The sequence below is a fragment of the Quercus suber genome, unplaced genomic scaffold (assembly GCF_002906115.3).
Source record: "Quercus suber isolate HL8 unplaced genomic scaffold, Cork oak 2.0 scaffold_65, whole genome shotgun sequence".
NCBI lineage: Eukaryota > Viridiplantae > Streptophyta > Magnoliopsida > Fagales > Fagaceae > Quercus > Quercus suber.
This window is the reverse complement of record NW_027069530.1, coordinates 1190400-1202860: the sequence shown is the minus strand read 5'-3', so window position 1 is coordinate 1202860 and position 12461 is coordinate 1190400. Positions and strand designations below refer to the sequence as shown.

The 12461-nt window shown below is 36.2% G+C and overlaps 1 protein-coding gene across 2 annotated transcripts; it reads right to left on the bottom strand.

Moving 5' to 3' along the window:
- Positions 1-113: 113 nt before the first annotated feature.
- Positions 114-9326, bottom strand: LOC112020054 (DDT domain-containing protein PTM). 2 transcript variants are annotated; one of them, XM_024052618.2, is made up of 10 exons: positions 9144-9326; positions 7988-8995; positions 6595-7302; positions 5187-6384; positions 3608-3896; positions 3282-3400; positions 2662-3125; positions 2481-2509; positions 1828-2346; positions 114-1709 (listed from the first exon to the last, which is right to left on the bottom strand). In XM_024052618.2, exons 2-10 carry the CDS (start codon positions 8815-8817, stop codon positions 646-648), a joined length of 5220 nt encoding a protein of 1739 aa, XP_023908386.1. In that variant the 5' UTR covers positions 8818-8995; positions 9144-9326; the 3' UTR covers positions 114-645. The 2 variants fall into 2 exon arrangements, with proteins under 2 accessions (XP_023908386.1, XP_023908387.1); XM_024052619.2 differs by having other exon boundaries at positions 7988-8918.
- Between the last annotated feature and the right edge of the window lie 3135 nt (positions 9327-12461).

Genomic DNA, 12461 nt, shown 5'->3' with positions numbered 1-12461 from the left:
AACGCGCAGGGGAGAGAGAACCTCAAACTACTAAAAGCCATTGGGTAATATAAGTGCATTGATAGCAACAGAAACTCTCCAGCAAACAGAGACAACTTCCATAACAGCATTCAAGTAATAAAAACCCCATCTGATTGCAAAAAATTTGTGGTAGTTCTTTTTCTTCATCCTTTTTTTTTTCTTTTTTCTTTTTTTAAATACAAGAAATTCAAAGAGATAAGCACAAAAAACCTGCTTATCTTCCAAGATCATAGAAAGTCTGTAGCTTGAAAAATGATGGCCTTACCTATATAACTGATAAGGAAATAAATTTTCCATTTTTATATTATATTTGCAACCTCCTAGCATCATCAATTAAATCCATCAACCCTACAAATAGTAAAGCCAATCTTTCCAAACTTCCCAATGAGAAACTGAATCCATCAGAATGGGAGCCACTTGTCAGGAAGCTGCAACTATCTCCCTCAAAATCAGCAGCGGTTGACACTGCTTGGCCTATTAAACATCAACCATAGCATTTACAAAAATTTCTCCGCAGTTCCAACAGCATTGGAGAATGAACTTTCCCATCCTGATCCATTCAGATCAATAAAATTTTCAATTGTAGACAAAACCCAAAGCCTCAAAAGGGGACAACTAGATTAGCTATCGCCACTCACGGCAATTACCACACCTCCAATTGCCTTCCTCAAATGATGCTTCAACCCAGGGTGAGCAGTGACTATGTATTTGCAACCCACAATTCTGGCAAAAAAGATCAGGAACTGGTTCTGCATGTGAACACCTCCCACAGTGAATGATGTTAACGGTAGGCTCTACAGAATTTGCAGGTTCTTCCTGATCAGTATAATTACCCACTATTCCATACTGTTCAGGGAACTCATCTTGTGAAATTGTACAAGAAGCATTTCCCATGTACCCCGACCAATCCCCAGATGTATCAACTCCATTATATGGGGCACCATCATCAGATGCCAGCAACTCTGTAACAGAGAAGTAGGTCTGGGGTTCAAATTCCATATCTTCACAATTAAAACCATTATATTCTAACATCATCTCGCTCTGAACATCCCATTCCACCATAGGAGATAATGCTTTTTCCTCATGATTCAAGACTCTGTCTGTTTCAGGGTGTGTCGATAATTCAGCATGAGAAAGATTACTCCCAAATAAACCATCTACATCCTCTTCACGCTTCACTTGCCTTCTGACTGGAAGTTTCTGCGGCCCTGGCACAGAAGCAGTACTCCATTCAATATCCAGTTCTGAAGTATGCTCTGTGATTAGCTCAACTTTGGAAAGAGGTAAAAGAGGATCATGTTCTTGTTTTGACACTTCTGCCATGGGAAACGCTGGAGTAACAGTTTTAAACTCTTTAAATTCTTGGTCCAAACCTTCATCCATATTCCATACTGGAGTAGCTGGTTCACAGTCTATATATTCTTGTTTTGGAACTTCTGCTATTGGATACACAGGAGTAGCAGGTTCACGTTCTCTAGATTCAGAAATTATTCCAAAATCAGAGTCCACTCTTACATTTCCTTGTTTTGTATCCCTTGTGCGTGTCTTATTGACCTCGGGAAGCTTGTCTTTACGGTCTGAGTAAGGACACACTGGTGACCTTATCCTACGACACCTGCAACACTTGTAGCCTGCCACTTCAAAAATTCTTGACTCCTCAAGTTCAACAGCTTCAGCATGGAACCATTCTGCCAATTATCACAAACACAAGGCATCAAAAAATAATAGTAATAAAAAACAAAAGAGAGAGAGAGTAGGCATCTTTAGTCAAAAAACATGTGGCGTCTATATCTAGAGCAAACTTACTATTGCATGTCTCACAGCAAATGTACATAAGATCAGATCTATAGGGCTTCTGGCACAAGTGACAAGTAGGTTCCAAGCGACGTACATCCAAACTGCCCTTCAAAAGAATGTTTTTAAGCCTGAAATCGATGCCTGTATCTTCACTGTTCTTCTTCTTCCATATAATACCCCAAGAACACAGCTTGCGACGGCTTTTGTTTGCCAAGCTAGAATCAGAAGTAGCTTGTTTCAGCTCAGAACGAATATCTCGAGTAGCTTGTTTTAGCTCAGAACGAGTATCTCGAGTTCTCACAGATGCTAATGATTGATTATTAGCTTTAGGCCTTCCACCCTTATTGACTGTCATTAAGTTAGGATATTCTTGCCTTTGCAATGGCAAGGGACTGGTAGGAGATTCATTACAGCTTTTATTTTGCACAAGAGCCTTTGCATGGTAACACTGTTTGCAGGTAATCAAGAACTCAATTTCATCATTCATGGAAATTGTTGAACTTCTGGCACATGCTTCATGACAATAACCTGCCCACATTATGGCAAATAATACAATGGTTCAGAAATTTCATGTAATAAATAAATACATAAATATGTATCTCTGTGTGAGTGTGTGAGTGTGCGTGTTACTTGATATAGGCATGATGGCTCAGTTTATATACCTTGGCATGCACTGCACTTGACTGCCTTTCTGAAAATCACAACAGAGAATATTAATGAACTTGGACCAAGTTGTAGAATGTAAAGAACTAATTAAAAAGAACAAACGAATACAATATATATAAGAAACATACAATATTATTGAACAATTGGGGAAAAAACACAATATTATAAAATAATTACCCAAGAGAAACGTCCAGCTGACATGAGGAACAAGAGCACACGTCCAATTTATCTCTCTTGCATGTAAGATAGAAAAAAATATCTCTACGGGAAGCTTTCAACCGCCTTTGAGACTTTAAGGTTACATTCAAGGGCTCCTCAATAGATTGCAAGAGTACTTTATTAACACTTTCTTCGTACTCTTTGATCAAATATAAAGGAATGCGAGATTCAGAAAACCAATACTTGTCTTTTCCATCTTGACTTTGCTCTATTTCAATGATATTCTTCATGACGCGCGAAGGAAGATGCTTTTGGTTCCCAAAAGCAACTGCATATCTAATCCTTTTTTCCACAATTTTTTTATCACAAACAACAGCATTTCTAAAGGCAGAAGCTTCTGTCTCTGGACCTTTTCCATCCTGGAGGTTCTGCTCAGGACGAAGAAGATCACTCCATCTCAAATGAAAGTCTAAGTATCTGACCTGATGCAAATTCCAATTGCATATTTAAAAAGTCATACAACTACAATCTTCAAAAGATAGTTCAATCTGCTGCAAGACCTATAGAATTTTCTGAGAGAGAGAGAGAGAGAGAGAAAGAGAGAGAGCAACAAAATTATAATAAAAATGAGAACGAACCTGAAGCGCAAGATGCGATGCATTCCTACTCATTTCGACTGCAGTTCTCCATACTGACTGTCGGCTTCTTTTAGGAATATCAGAAGAATAATCAACACCAGAAATCCGCCTCCGACCACCTGATGAGCCAGAATACTATTAGTACATTTTCCCTTTATTTTCAGTAATGCAACTGAAGACTAAAGATGCTTACAATAGCGATGGAATGTTTACCATTTGTCGTTAAAAACTGATTGGGGGAGGGGGTGGGGAAAGGATGCTTACAATAAGGGGAGAAGTTGTAAGATTATTTTTCAGAAAATGAAAGGCTAGGGCATCATAGTTACCTTGGCGAGCTGCTTTTCTAACTAATGAGCGAGGCAAAATTGCCCTCTGGAATATAATTTTTGACAGCTTCCCACCTCGCCACCACTCAAAACTCTGGTCACGGCAACCATCAGCTGTCACTTCAGACACAGCAGACTGTTTCCTGTTTCGCCTTCCACTAAGTCCACGTTTCTGTGTTGTTCCAATGGTGCATGTAGAACTTTGAATCATAAGAGATTCATCTAACATACCATCCACCAGCTTAACCCAGTCCACAGAAAGAGCAATGATGCGGATGTGTTCCTCAAGCTGCAAATCAAAACTGAGCTAATCAACCAAAATATAGATGGCATGCGCACAAAAATGCCTACATAAAAAATTGCACTAAATAGAATTTATTTTCTTCCCATAAACAAGGGGAGGATGGTGGTTAAGTCATGGGTTGAGTTTGGCACGTTTTTGTGAGTTATGTTTGCCCATAAGAAAGAAATATATAAATTAAACATATATAAACATGTGACACCAAGTCAAGATCAGACAATTTGAATACTCAAAGTCCCGCTGATTGCTGCTGAAAGTGGCCAAGTCATTTTTAGTGCCACTCATTCATTCAAACATTTGTAATACAAAAAGTTTGCAAATCCAAATTATACAAGAAGATAATCTTATGAAAATATTGCATTTGCATTTTGTTGATTAAAAGGCATAAGCCAATGGATAAAAACTTTCAACCATTAGATGTAAAACTCAGAATTGGCAACCAAGGTCTGAAAATTACAAATTTGATATGAAAATTTTGTTTGTGTATTTTGTCTTTCCATGAACAGAGCATTTTTTCATCTTTAATAAAGTACTATTACTTATTAAAAAAAAAAAAATTTGATATGAAAAGAGTTTCTGACTATCTAAACCAGATCCACACTTTTTTGACAATTAGGATGCACCATGAATCTAAAAAGGGAAATTAGAACTTCTGACACATTTCCTTTAATAGCTCCAACAGAAATTTGTCACAAGACCATTCAACATACCTTTTTTACGTTCTATTTCACAATCAATCATTATAGGTACCTACTAAAGCAGACAACAAAGTCTTTTTTTTTTTTTTTTTCCAAAATACTTTTCACATATAGCACATTATAAACTACACATTACAAGCTCAAAGGAACAACAATCTGCACAATAGTGTTCATGCAATTTTTATTAACAAAAAGTACAGCTTTCGAATTTGGCTACAAACATCAGAAGCTTTAAGAAGCTCAGAAAGCAAAACAAACACACACATACACATATTTATCTCAAACATATTAGTGGAGCTTTCTGGGCCCTAATTCAATTTCAATTCTTATAGAACCATTTGGGGTGTCACTTGAGATCAAACTCAAGAAACGTTTTCCATTAAAAAACCAGCAATAATTTTTTTTTTTTTTTTTTAATAAATTTGAAAGTGGAACATTTAACTGTCAGTATAACATTAAACATCTGATTAAACAGAGAAAACTAATGCATTACTAGGCCAAACAATACCTAACATTAATACATAGACCGATTAATATATACACCAAATAACCAAATAAACCAGGTAACAAAAGAACTTACTTCAAGCAATAGAGCCTTTATTGTACTGCAAGTTGAAGCCTGTTCTACTCGCTTACGCCATTGCTTTCTGTAAATAGCATTCAAAAAGGGGCCAACTATCAAACCACATAAACTCTCCTCCAAATACAAAATGTATGTCGCAATGCTCGCAAGACTCCCTTCTCCACTCTTTTTGAGACGAAGGTTGGCAAGGATCTTCGTGGCAACTTTTGTGGCACACAAGCAAGCATGGTTTAACATGCATCCTCTCTTGCTTGAAACAGGAGCCTTACAAGACAGACACCAACCACACCTCTCTCTTGGGACCTCCACAAGCTTCTTTTCAGAACTTGGCCAGAAGAAACGAGAGGCTGTTAATGAGAATGCTTTTGCTTGCAAAAGATTGTTAGAAGATGCAACTTTCCTTGGATCTGCAGCATGAGCCTCTGAAACCCGAGCTTCCTCTGATGAAAGAACAGCCAGTCTAGCAGCAGCAGATGCAGCAAAATCTCCATGCATATAGTTATTTATGTATGCCTGAGGTTTAAGGGATGACCCCAAGTACAAAAAATCATCAACTGAATTGCTGTCACCCTTTCCATACACTGATCTATTACCTTCTTTGCTTTGAGAGGGAAAATTCACAGGAAAACACATACCACTGCCATGCCCAGCATAACTGCCATTGTTGTTTCTGGAGGTGCACATAGTAAGCTCTATTGCACTTGATCGGCCAACCAAACTTTGGTGTGTCAAGTCAGATTGATCAGCTTGCTGACTAACTGAGTCACCAGAAATGGCACAGTCCATTTTTATCCCCTCAGTTAGTTTCATATCCATAAGTTGACAATCCTGTTGTCTTGTACCACCATTGCTATGAAGACTGCAATGGTCAGTGTGAATAGTTGTATCCAAGGAGGCTTTGCTTTCATTATTCCTATAGTTCTCAGCCTCAGGCATATGAAGAACTTTCTGGTCTTCCTTGCCAGAAGGGAATGACATTGAAAGGGTTCCATAATCCTTTATGTTTGCTAAATTCATATGTACTGGAAGAGAGAAGACACTTTCTGGAATAGACCAATATTGTAAAATTGCCTTACACAGCCCCAAGTATAAAACTGTATGTTGCACAGATGAACAAAGAACTTGCAGCACTTTAGGGACGTCATTCCGATTGAAATATCTGAAACATGGTTCTGAATCTACAAAAGCCTTAAGCCTACAATCATGAATATCAAAATATTATAAATGGGTTGAAGAAAATTTCAAAAATTAAGAAAATTAAAGCAGCACAGACAGAATTGAAGAACAAGTCTGAGATAAGGTGAGGGATCAAAGACTAAAGTTTAGGTTTCGCAAAGCTAGGTTCATCAAACATTCAGTATAATGTAATTAACAATAAGGGAGATGAAAAGGATTGAAAACATACACTAGTAAGTGGTCACAAGAACCCAAGAAAATCCGTCCATACAAATCGATGCCGAATATTTCTGCTCCTTTAAGTGATGTTCCCATTGTAATGGCAGGCCCCATCTTATCAATAGTGCACTCTGGACAATACCATGGCCCATCAGGTATAAACATTTTCATCACACCTATACACCTTGAATGGTATGCTGACGGGCACCCATCACAGCAAAGCAAGGTCCCATCCATGCCACAGAGCCGGCATTCATCACCATTGCTATCAACATCAACATCAGCAGCATCCATATCCTGTTTGGTACCTTTGTAACCTGAAAATTTTATGTTTCCTGATGCCTTCATCTCATGCGTTTCTGCAATAATCTCCATAGCTTCTCTGTCCTTGCAAGCAGAAGTTTTAGAATATCTGGGGTGGACCCTTCTAGGCCCGTTTTCAGAAGGATTGGATGCTTCTGTACCATAATCTAATCCAACTTCTGATTCTTCACGCATGTCAATCTCAGATCTTATCTCAGCAGACTCTAAGACATCATCACACAGGATTTGCAAAACCATTAACTTCCTAACTGCAGGTAAGGAATAATACTCTCTATCCAAAACCACATCATAAAATTCTCTCCACTCAGGTCCCTTTGCATATCCCATAACTGTTAAATAGTTGACCAAGTAAACAGGCCACGTCAATGAATCAAGGAGGCTCCAATCAATGCACCTGACAGGAAACAAAAAAATATTTTTTTTAAAAAAAAGGGGTGGGGAAACCAACTTTTTAACACGGTAAACTGGAAATAGAATCATGTTTCAAATGTAATTTATCATAAAAAATAATTATGCATAATGGCATGAAGAAATATATCTCTTATCTTATAATATCAGAGGTAGAGGTTAGCAGAGAAATAAAGGACATCTTATAATCAATCACTTCAGATATATGGGGAATCAAAATCACCATTCGAACATCTATTTTAACAAAAGATCAATAAAATCCATCTAAGGCTTAATTGTTGCTGTTGTTGTTGCTCAATTGATAGCCAATGGAAAAGAAAGTGATAATGCATTATTATCTTCTTAGATTAGTACTTCTAGCTTTAAAAGAAAAATATAAACAACTCACTTAAATGAAATAGTCAGTGGTATCATGAACAGTGAAGTACATAATAGTATGTTGAAAAACATAGCCCATTTCCACCTTTCTTTCTGCAGTTTGCAACCAAACAAAACAGCATAAAAAAAATACTTCCAACATCTACTACACAAGAAAAACTAGTGACTAGTTAATTCCATCAAAACATCATTCCCACAATGCTTATACAACAACTTGACAGTAATTAAGTTTAAATTTCAGGATGTCGGGTTTTATCAACCAAAGACATAAAGAGATGGAAAAAAAAAAGTACCTCAAGCATTTTGAAGCAAGCTCCAAGCCATCCGATGAGAGCGTTTCAAGATGACGCCTCAATGCACGCATCAATGCAACATGAATAGCATCCAACAAGGTGTTTGCAACACAACAATTAAGCGACCCCACAAAATCATCCAAAGTAAATGGGCTCAAAAACAAGCAGATACTAAACGACCGCAAGAAGCCATAAACGGATAAAAGATGTGAAACACACTGCTCCGGCACACCAATGGTTCCCGAAGAAGGTGGCAACTCAAGTAGCGGGATAGGTGGGGTCTCTGTATCGAACCCTGAATCCCTATTCATCGCATACTCACAAGAATCACTCGATGAATCAGCATCAGCATCAGCATCGCCTTCAACCTCTTCCCCATCCTTTTCAATTGTCAATCCACCACTCACCTCACTCAAAGTAGACACTTCAACCTTATCCCCTTCATTTGTCGAGGCACATGCTTTCTTCTCCAATTCAATCCTTCTCTTTTCACTAATCTTCAATACCAATTCATCTAATTTTATCTTCCTTCTATCCAAATCTTCGTCGAAATCATTATCCCTCAAAATAAGCAAGCGAAGCTCGCCACTCTCCAAGTCCTCACTATCACCATCCTCATAATTGACCCTATACAATCCCTCCTCATAATGTACAACTTTCCCGAGAAAAATCCCACTGCCATTGAATTCCTTCAGCACATAGCGCCCAACCAAAGCCAACGATCTCGTCTCCACCGGCTGCTTCTTCGCATCCGGTCCCGGAGTGTTCTCAGCATCTTTTCGCCTCCGTTTCCTCGGCCGACCCCTCGATCTGGCCACCGGAGGCTCCATTTTACCGATCTAGAGTGCAAGAATCGGATCGGACCCTAAAATCCGAATTCCGAATCCAATCGAAAGCGATTTCTAGGGTTTCAAGTAACCTCTATCTCGCTCTAATCAACCAAAAACAATAGGAAAAAAAAATTCCTCACATGAAAAATACTGGTTTAAATTAGGGTTTATGTAGATCCTACAAATACAGAGCAAAAACTAAATCGATCAGAATAAAATTTTACAGTATAATTATACTTTTTGCACAAAAAAAAAAATTTGAAGTTTCGGAATGATATAGATTGGGAATTTCAAAAGTTTCGATGAAAAGTGAAGCGAAAAATTACCTGATTGATAATCACCATTGACGAAGTGCACGCGGCTTTTGAGAGAGAGAGAGAGAGAAATAGAGAAGTAAAGCCCTAATAGGAGAGAACAACAACAACGGCCTCTCTCCACACTCTTCTACCAAGTTTTATTATAGCGGCTCGCGTGGTGCTTATTCTTTGACTCGGAACTCGCTTGCTCTCTCCGAGTTGGCTCTGAGTCACGGGTTTAAGTTATTTATTATTTGAGATCTTTTTGTGCTATTTAAAATTATTAAATAATGACTATAAGATGAGGGCGTCCTCATATCCGTACTGTGAGTCCTCCCACTCGTATGGATATTATACATGGCCCACTTTGCCATTTTATAAAGAGTGTACAAAAAATAAAAACTCTCGTTGGCATAAATTCCCACTATAGTACAAAAATTATTTTTGTACTATTTGATAACAATAAATTTTACAATTTTTTTTTCATAATTGTTAGACTTCTCCACTTTATCCAAGTTACTCTTATATTATGATTTACATCATCTTTAATATCAATCTTTATAAATTATTGATCCAAAATATTAAAGGAAAAAAAAAAAACTATGTTTTTTAACATTTATTGACTATCAACTCTTACACTCTATTTTATTCCTATTTAATTAAAAATTTTTAAATTCTATCTTCTAAAAAAAATCCTTTAAATTCTAGAACACCTTGCCCAAATTGAAATTAAATGTACAAAAAATGTAGCCAAAAAGTATATATACATGTGTGTGTGTGTAGCCTATGATGAGAGATATAATTTTCATATAGTTGTTTTTATCTTTTAGCTAAAATTTGAGATTTAGTTAAAACTATTACATACTTAGATTGTGTTTGGCATTGGCTTAAAAAGTTAGTTTATTTTTTTACTATTCACAAGTCTCACTGTACTATTTCAGCTAACTTTTATCTTTATTTATAGTACTTTCAGTAAAAAAATTTTAGTTTCAATTAAATAAGTTGTTCTCAAGCAGAAACTTTGAGACAAATATTGCATAGGCCTTTTTTTATTTTTATTGACCAATAATTGGGGTCATCTTCCACTTGAAGGGCCTTAAATCGTTGATTAAATGGCTTACTAGAAGAGCCAATCATGATATGTACATAAGGAAAATGCTTATCAATTTGAAAGAAATTTGATTTCTTTCTTTTTGTGCTTGATTATGTTCGAATTTATAACTCCAAATGGTTAGTGTAATAGTTTTTAAAGTAAGATCCATGAGGCTCTATATTTAAAACTTTTAGTAAACATCTAATGGTCACTCCTAAATAATTTTCCCATATAATTATTTAGTGTTTGTAATTTTAGAGAATACACACATCCGGTGAATAATTATGTGTTGAAGAGCTATAAACACTTAAATTGAAAAAAAAAAAAAAAAAACATAATTTATGAATTTATAATGATTTTCGTGGATACGGTATTTGTACTATGAAGCTAAAGGGTACAAAACCGCATGGTACGTTTCAAGCTAACTAAAACCATACGATGTGGGGTCCATAACTTTTGACACATGAAAAGTCAAACCAGTTGCACAAAAACAAAGGCAATACTATTTCCACGGGATTTTGCTTCCCTAAGCCCACCGCCTCAAACATGAAAAATACAATACAATCAATAATAATATGAAAAAGTGGGAAATAAATAAATTTTATAAAACCCGCTAGCATGGTTGACTCTGAAAAAAGCGAGTCGACTCAGAATTTAACCCGATCCCGTGAATTTTTTCCAAAAAAAAAGCCAAATAGTTAAAGACTTTAAAAGTTGGGTGCGAGTCTCACCACGAATAGTTGCACTTGCTTAAATCTATGAAGGGACAAATTAGATCAAAATGGCGGGAAGTATGTCCTATTTAATGGAATTTCCCGCCCTATTTTTTTCCAAGTTCAAAAACTTTGTCTCCATTGTTGGTGTAATTTGTAACGGTCACTGTCCTAGTCCAACGGTTAATTTTAGTTCGGACTAGTCCTTGTAAAATTGGGAACAAGAGTTGATAGTTGCACAATTTGGACCCTAGATAGATATTATATGATATATATTTCTCAAAAAAAAAAAAAATTATATGATATGATAAATCATTTAAGCAAAAGTTATCATCTATTTCATTGAATCCCAAATTTGCAATCCAAATTTTCATGGGTTTTGAGGGTATGAGATAGTTTTATAAAAGAGGAAGGCTATAAACTATAATTTTCACGATTGTTGACCTAACATGTTATAATTAGAGTAACATCATTTTCAACATTGTTCACATATAACACCACTTCTTTAACATATTGTTTATAAAATTAAAGCGCTGATTATTATAAACAATATCTACGGAGTGTGTGTGCCACATTAGCTGAAATCGTGTGGTCAAAACACGATTTCAATTAAATTATGAAATCATGTTTTCAAGACACAATTTCAAAATTATAACTAAGATTATTCTCAAAAAGCTATGTCATCACGTTTTCAATGGTAAGAACAATTTTCTTTTTATTGATATGCATAGGAAAAAAAAAACACAAACAAAACAAAACATTGTTTGGAAAGGAGTAAACCTTTTTTTTTTTGGGTTACCTAAAGTTGGGGGTATAGTCCATAGGGTAAATTTAGAAGGGATGTCAAAATGTGCCAACTAAACCAAGTGTGTTTGAGAACAAAACTTAAATTTTTGTTTGGTAACACAATTCTCATCTACTTGTCGGTTGCTACACCCACAACCTAAAACTCACAATCCAAAACACTCGATTAGCCAGTGTTTCTAATAATGAGCTAATCCCAAAAACTATCAAATTGTGCCTTAAATTTCACCATTGTTGAACAATCTTGGAAATCCAAAGCCATTACTATTAGTAAGCAACTACGACCACATGTAGACATCTTATTTTGCATTGTCCAACAACTTAGTTCTTTAACCTTAATGGCAAAGCAATAATTATTTCAAGATGAAAACTTAACCACTATGCCCCAAGCAATAAGGCCTTGAATGACTAGGAAGTTAAGGTTCCATAAGAACCATGTGATGGATACACTTGATTAGTGCATGCGTACACATTCAACACCCCAAAACCCTAAAACCACTTTTCAAAATTGATAGCAATCATCCAATCCTATGGGTGAGCATAGGTTCAAGGGTATTTTTTGGAGTTTTAGGCACTACACCAACCCCCAAAACATACATATATATAAAACCCTTTAAGCCACAAGGCAAGGTATCCTTTATGATTAGCATGTTTTCTTCTATTCTCCCTTCAATTTCTTTAAAATTAAAAGTCTATTAAAGTTTCTAAACCTCAAATACCCTCAAGAATCAAGATCCA